This window comes from Leptinotarsa decemlineata, unplaced genomic scaffold (genome assembly GCF_025532065.1).
Source record: "Leptinotarsa decemlineata unplaced genomic scaffold, Ldec_3_MD MMD2_P_RNA_scaffold_14, whole genome shotgun sequence".
In the NCBI taxonomy this organism is placed as follows: Eukaryota; Metazoa; Arthropoda; class Insecta; order Coleoptera; family Chrysomelidae; genus Leptinotarsa; species Leptinotarsa decemlineata.
The window spans coordinates 13,918,046-13,926,113 of NW_027412528.1; the positions used below are offsets into that span (position 1 = coordinate 13,918,046).

At 33.7% G+C, this 8,068-nt stretch overlaps 1 protein-coding gene across 1 annotated transcript in view; it reads left to right on the forward strand.

Annotated features, from left to right (window-relative positions):
* The window catches only part of LOC111512618 (ferrochelatase, mitochondrial), a 40,248-nt gene extending 35,542 nt beyond the window's left edge, over window positions 1-4,706 (forward strand). Inside the window, exons 6-7 of the mRNA XM_074179599.1 lie at window positions 170-442; window positions 4,414-4,706. Coding sequence (XP_074035700.1) covers window positions 170-442; window positions 4,414-4,611 — 471 coding nt within the window. The 3' untranslated portion in view covers window positions 4,612-4,706. The remainder of the gene's footprint in view (window positions 1-169; window positions 443-4,413) is intronic.
* Window positions 4,707-8,068: the final 3,362 nt, after the last annotated feature.

Here is an 8,068-nt window from a genome sequence, read left to right on the forward strand (position 1 = left end):
GCGCCTTCATTATTTTTCATCTCCTGAAGACGTCATCTTGGTTGGTGAAACGCACATCAAGTAGAGTATTGCAGATCTGATAATTGCTAAAAGTGCTTGTTAGGAAAACAATCTCAATAAAGTAATCAATATGGTTTCCATAACAAAAATCAACTCAGTTTCTATTCAGGCAGTCAATCGAGGAGATGCCTATCCATCAGAAGTAGGAGCTACCGTCCACCAGGTGATGCAGGAACTGAATTTCTCGCAACCCTACCAGTTGGTGTGGCAGTCGAAGGTTGGGCCTTTGCCGTGGTTGGGTCCCATGACTGACGAGGCTATCAAGAGTTATGTCAAACAAGGAAAGAAGACGTTTGTTGTTGTTCCTATTGCTTTTGTCAATGAGCACATCGAGACGTTACACGAGCTTGATATTGAGTACTGCAAGGAACTTGCTGAAGAGGTATGTTGAATATGGACTTCACCAATTATTCTGCAATCCGATTGATGCGTTGTATTGTTGAGTTTTTACCTGTGGGTTCACCAATAATTGACTACACTGAATAATCAAACTTAACTTTATTTCACTTTAAATACAACAAACACTCTAACTAAAAATTTCTACTAATATTTTAAAGTCTATCGCCTTACTAAATCACTTCGTGTACCGCACTGTAACGTCCACTGTCTGAATGTCTATCGCCTTACTTGATCACTTCACGTATCGCTCCGTATCTTCCACTTCGCTGTGTACTTGACTGTCCGAATACGCTTGCAGTCAGCGTTTAAATATCGCAATGGAACATCGTAGAATTTCGCCGCAGTTCCAGAAATACGGAATAATGTTATGGATGCAGTCAAAATTGCTGGGATGTTGTTTAAAGAATACTCTTTGTTATGTGGTCGAGCTTTCGAGACTGTTTATTCCCTTTATCAAGACATCTACAATAAATTGATAACATTGAAGCAAAATTGTAAAACAATAGATAAAAAAGTATTTACTAACTTGAGGTTACAGTAAAAAGTCGAACGTTTCACTGAGAAACACAAACTATAATCTCAAGTTAGTAAGTACTTTTTTATCTATTGTTTTACAATTTTGCTTCAATGTTATCAATTTATTGTAGATGTCTTGATAAAGGGAATAAACATTCTCGAAAGCTCGACCATATAACAAAGAGTATTCTTTAAACAACAGCCCAGCAATTTTGACTGCATCCCCAACATTATTCTTCTTCTTATTCTTATTATATATATATATATATATATATATATATATATATATATATATATATATATATATATATATATATATATATATATATATATATATATATATATATATATATATATATATATATATACATAAACAAGACAAATTATTGATGACAATTACTCGAAATATATTCACTACATTTTATTTTTAATAAATTTAATGAATCACAGCTTTTTATATGACTTGGAACATTATTAAATGCAATCAGACCAGAACTATACAACGAGTCACAACCTATATGTTCTCTGTTGATATAAAAATTTCCTATTCTATTTCTAGTGGAGTGTGTATTAATACTATTTGTGTAGGTTAACTAATCACTCAGATAATTTGGCAACATATTGTGTTTTAATTTCAAATATAAATATTAGCATATTCAGTGTTATCCTTTGTTTAGCAGACATAAGAGATAGTGTTTCCAACATGTATTCCACAGATGTGCGTTTATTACAACTATACAACTCAATATTGCCCTCATGGATCTGTTTTGAAGCTTCTGTAGTCTGTTTAGATTTTCATTACTCACAAAATAGAGTAATGTACTGCAATAGTCAAAGTGGGGTGCTATTATTGATTTATAAATTGTTAATTTTGCATATTCACTTATTTTATTTTTCAATCTACAGTGTGACCCATTTTCAATGGAAACACTCCCTAAAATTTAAAGTTGTAAATCGATTTTAATAATTTTTTTTAAATGTCAAGTACAAAAAGGTCTACCTTGGGACAAAATTTGAAATGTTTATTAAAGTTTCAGGGCATACTACGATATTTTTTCTTAGTCGACAATCGGGATTTTTTATTAGCGATTTTTTATGGAAAAAATCACTACGCCACTGGATTCAGAGTGCCTCTAAATAGGTGTGACCGAAATTTCATGAAAAAATATTCATTATTAACCAAGTTATGACAACTCAAAAATTCGAAAACTCACACAGCTCACACACTCACAATATATCATTTTATGATTTCAACAATAAAGTGCCGCCAGATGAAAAAAAAAAAAACCAAATAGCGTAAATATTTTTAATGAAAATAACGGAATTACATTCACACAATTCAACTAACAATGAAGCAAAAAATTGTAATAAACGTAACTAATAACTAATTATTGAAATGTTTCGATTCAGTGCAACAATTAATTCTAACTCATATTCTAGTAGCCTCTACTAATCCACCACGTATTTCGATACATGTGTCGTAGCGCTTACGAATGTTTCTGATTAAGTTCCTTACTTCTTGAGGGCTAATATCTGCACATACCTGTCGAATCCTTGCACAAAGTTCATTTCTATCTCTTGAGCGGTTTTTGTAAACCTTTTGTGTGAGAAGTCCCCAGAGAAAGAAGTCCAAAACTGTGAGGTCTGGAGATCTGGGTGGCCACTCTATAAACGCACTACCACAACCTATCCATCGGTTTGGAAAATGTTCGTTAAGCCATTGCCTCACAGCTTTGGCATAATAAACTGAACACACATCTAACTGGACAATTGAATTTGATCGTTCATTGATTGGCAGCTCGTGAATGGCATCCCAAAACTCTGTGTTTAAAAATTCTAGAAACCTCTGCGCATTAATGTTTTCCTCAAAAAAGAAAGGATCAATAATTCGTTCGTTCAATATCCCACACCAGACGTTGATTTTTTGGGAATACTGGCTTTTACAGTTTATTACCCAGTTAGGATTATCCGCTGCCCAATAGCGACAATTCTGTGATGACACTACTCCATTTGTAGTGAAAGTGGCTTCGTCGGTATATAAAATTTTTTTTAGGAAATATCTATTGTTTAAATATTCCCCTTGGGCCCATAAACAATATTCCAGGCGTCTTGCTTCGTCGCCTTCTTGAAGTGTGTGTAAAGATTTTGGCTTGAAAGGTTTAATATTCTTCGTCTTGAGACATCTCCGAAGAGTTTCTTATGGAATATTCAAATCTAAAGTGGCATTCCTTATACTGGCATTAGGAATATTTCCGAAATAATCTAAAATGATTTGATCATTCCTGTTTCGTCTTTGTACAGGATTACTTTTCAACATCATTTTTGATACTGCACCAGTTTCATTGAATATTTTATTTATTTTATTTGCCGTACCTAATACGAGGACGATCTGGATGTCTCTCTGTAGCACTTCTAACGTCATCTCCCGAAAGGCGTACAATTTCAATTTTCTCTCTTACGCTCAATCTTGCAGCCATGACACAAAATAATTCGAAGAACTGTAAAGTGAATATTGTTGACAATAGTACACTTAAATCTTTCACAAGTGTCAAACTGTAATATCATTCCCATGGCAACTAAGATTTAAATTGAAATATTAGGTCTTAGTTTTTAGTTAATTTGCGTGAAAACTTGAATGTAATTCCGTTATTTTCATTAAAAATATTTACGCTATTTGTTTTTTTTTTCATCTTGCGGCACTTTATTGTTGAAATCATAAAAAAAATATTCTCATGGCTATATCTGTTGATATAGAGTGTTTTTTTGTGACTGTTAGCTGTGTGAGTTTTCGAATTTTTGAGTTGTCATAACTTTGTTAATAATGAATATTTTTTCATGAAATTTTGGTTACATCTGTTTAGAGGCACTCTGAATCCAGTGGCGTAGTGATTTTTTCAATAAAAAAATCGCTAATAAAAAATCCCGATTTTCGACTAAGAAAAAATATCGTAGTATGCCCTGAAACTTTAATAAACATTTCAAATTTTGTCCCAAGGTAGACCTTTTAGTACTTGACATTAAAAAAAAAAATTATTAAAATCTTATATATATATAAGAAAACTATCAAAATCACCACGGAGGCAGCTATAGCTACCTGCGTGACATCCATTTTTACATACATTCTTGTAAACACAAGATCTATCAACTGAAACCACAAATGTGCGGTTGGCTCCTGCTGGTAGCTCCGTGCATTTGTATTTCTATCTTTTGGTAACCAAGTGTTGCCCATCCTTACACTTGGCTGCACCATACTGATGATGGGCCAAAAGCCCGAAACACGTGTCTATGGTTTGCCACTTTCTTGAGTGCTATGTCCGATATTAACTTCTGTTTCTATATCAAGACACTTAATAACTTTCATATTCGTATATATATATATATATATATATATATATATATATATATATATATATATATATTTTCTTATTATTCTTTCAGGTTGGAGTAGAGATCATTCGGCGAGTTCCTGCTCCTAACGATCATCCTCTTTTTATTGAAGCTCTCTGTGACATAGTGAAGACGCATATCAAAAATAAGATTCCGGTGTCGTCAAAGTTTTTAAACCGATGCCCTCATTGCATCAATCCTAATTGCGTTCCCAGCAAAAAGTGGTATTCGGAAGTTTGTGCATTTTGATACTAATGTGGAGAAGGAACTGCTTTATCTAAATGGAATTCTTTTGGTTCCAGGTTTACTGTTTTTATTGAGTATTAAACGTTTTGTTTTTTGAAGTGTATTCATTTCATTATTCATCTCAGAAGTGAGATGAAGCAAATTCATTCATTTATAGTTATTTTGTAGTTAGTACCTGCATTAAACAATTGAAGGGTAATAAACAAAACTAATTTATTAATAACAAAACACACAACAAGTAGAAATCATAGTAAATGTTCAATATGTCTACCTTCAGACATTACGCATGCGTCTAGACGTCGGCGCATTGAGCCACGTATTCGCTCAAATATTCCTGGAGACTCTCTGGTTACCCTGCACGCATCGATGATGCGGTTTCTTAAGTCCCCTACATCGCGAACAGGAGTACGATAAACCAAATGCTGTAAATGGCCCCAAATAGAGAAATCGAGAGGATTGAGATCCGGGGAGCGAGCGGGCCAGTTCTGTGGTCCTCCTCGACCTATCCACTGATTTGCAAATGTTTCAGTTAAATGCTGACCTTCTGCTTGACTAAAATGGGCGGGAGCCCCATCATGCATGAAAAACATATCCCTTCTGACGCCCAAAGGAACTTCCTCCAGCAGTGATGCACTTCTCTTAAAAATTGAATGTATGCCTCACCATTCAATCGAAGAGGTTGAAAATGAGGTGCAATTAAATCATCCCTAATAACTCCGAGCCACACGTTAAGAGAAAACTGTTCTTGATGGTTAGTTTCGACAAAAGCGTGAGGGTTTTCATCAGCCCATGTGTGGTAATTATGAAAAATTAATAATCTTGTCCCGAGAAAAACTACATTCGTCTGAATTCTATCGTCTTCAGAAAGTCACAATTTCTTCTAATCATTTCCAGCATCCAGTTGCAAAATTCGGTAAATTTTCGTTATGAGGACACCCGGCGATTTTGAAAAAATTTTTGACTGTACTTACGTATTTTGATGCGTAGATTACGAATCCGAAAGAAAAAAGCGGCGCTCTCCCTTATTTAAAAAGTTACGGCCCTTCAAAGTTCAGAAAAGGGCAACTTTTCAGCCTTCTTTTTCACCAAATAAACTATTTAAAAACACAAGCATTTATTCACTAGGTCACCTTTACACCTTATTCCTCCTTCTTTGACACTTTTCACTTCAATAATCAACATTTTTCTTATAAAAAACTCAATTTAAAAACGAATGCTTCTCCTGGTGACACTCTGATATTTGTAGGTAGATACTAGTGACATTTCAGAAAAAAGCGGTTGGTATTTGTCGTCGCCTACTATTTCAAATTCGTAGATTTGAATTTTTAGTTTGACGTGAAAGAAAAATACAAAATAAATTTGAACGAAATTCATAATTTACTAATAAGAAATAATGCAATTCTATATTTGGTTCAAGTAGGAGTGTTTGCAGCAACAATACGTTGTACTAATTGCAATGAAGAGTGCAAATTAAATTATGACACTTTATGGTATAGATGCAATAGAAAGCGGATTATGAAAATACCGAAGAAAAAAGCTCAGTACATTTGTTGTAATTTTAAGAAAAGTGTCAAAAACAAATTTACGAGCTAAAGAATGAAGGCAAAAAACATTTTACAATTACTTTAGGAATATTGACTGCATCAGTCGTACCAACCGTATCATTAACCTTAAAAACGTAAAATACAGTGATATGAAACCAAAAAGCAGCTCCGTACATTTTTTAACATTTTTATAAGAAAAATGTTGATTATTGAAGTGAAAAGTGTTAAAGAAGGGGAATAAGGTGTAAAGGTGACCTAGTGAATAAATGCTTGTGTTTTTAAATAGTTTATTTAGTGAAAAGGCTGAAAAGTTGCCCTTTTCTGATCTTTGAAGGGCCGTAACTTTTTAAATAAGGGAGAGCGCTGCTTTTTTCTTTCGGATTCGTAATCTACGCATCAAAATACGTAAGTACAGTGAAAAATTTTTTCAAAATCGCCGGGTGTCCACATAACAAAAATTTACCAAAAGCGCCGCTCTCCTTATTTAAAAAGTTACGGCCCTTCAAAGTTCAGAAAAGGGCAACTTTTCAGCCTTCTTTTTCACAAAATAAACTATTTAAAAACACAAGCATTCATTCACTAGGTCACCTTTACACTTTATTCCTCCTTCTTTAACACTTTTCACTTCAATAATCAACATTTTTCTTATAAAAATGTTAAAAAATGTACGGAACTGCTTTTTGGTTACATATCTCTTTATTTTACGTTTTAAGGTTAATGGCATGGTTGGTACGACTGATGCAGTCCATATTCCTAAAGTAATTCAAATGTTTTTTACCTTCATTCTTCAGATCGTAAATTGGTTTTTGGTGGTGTATTACGAATTTGAAATAGTAGGCAGCGGCAAATACCAACCGCTTTTTTCTGAAATGTCACTAGTAACTAACCTAAAAATAGAATAATGTCACCAGGAGAAGCATTCGTTTTTAAATTAAGTTTTTTATAAGAAAAATGTCCATTATTGAAGTGAAAAGTATCAAAGAAGGAGGAATAAGGTGTAAAGGTGACTTAGTGAATGAATGCTTGTGTTTTTATTTTGTCAAAAAGAAAGCTGAAAAGTTGCCCTTTTCTGATCTTTGAAGGGCCGTAACTTTTTAAATAAGGGAGAGCGCCGCTTTTTTCTTTCTGATTCGCATCAAAATACGTAAGTACAGTCAAAAATTTTTTCAAAATCGCCGGGTGTCCACATAACGAAAATTTACCCTGCGCTCTTTTGTCGAATAAACCATATTCTCGTAATCGTTGATGAAGTCGAGCAAATATTCTATGTGAAGGATGCTGCCGTTGAGGATACATTTCAGCATATCTTCTAGAAGCTTCTAACCCATTCCCCTGCGACAGACCGTAATCGTAATGCATATCAGCCATTTCCTCATTTGTGTATGCCATTTTAATAACAAGTGAATTATTAAAGTAACAAATTAAGAACGGAACAACAACACACAATTAGTATTAATTCAATTTCGAAAATTCATAAACTGACAGCGTCATACCAATTCAATTGTCACTATTACTAATAGCGACCTACTAGATAGATTAGTTTCGTATTTTCGCATTTTTGACGATGTATCTTTGTAGTTATTCCTTAAATAACTTTTTGCTGCGAACTGGTTTATTTTGGGCAAAAAACCCAAGAGACATTATTTGTTTAGAATGAACCAGGCTATCGGAAATAAATTTTTAAATGGTAAACAAATAATAAGACCAAAAGTTACATTGGAAATAAATTTTAGGGGCTGCGTTTTCCACCTCTTAGAACCATGGGGTAAACCAAATAAATTTCTGGCTAAGTGTCTTTTTGGTAGTACAAAACGTCAGGTTAATTTCAATATTGTAACTTTTTTGGTGCTTGTGAAAAAAATTGTTATACAAATTTTATGCACCCCCTTTAAGGGGCTGTATCTTAATAAGGGATG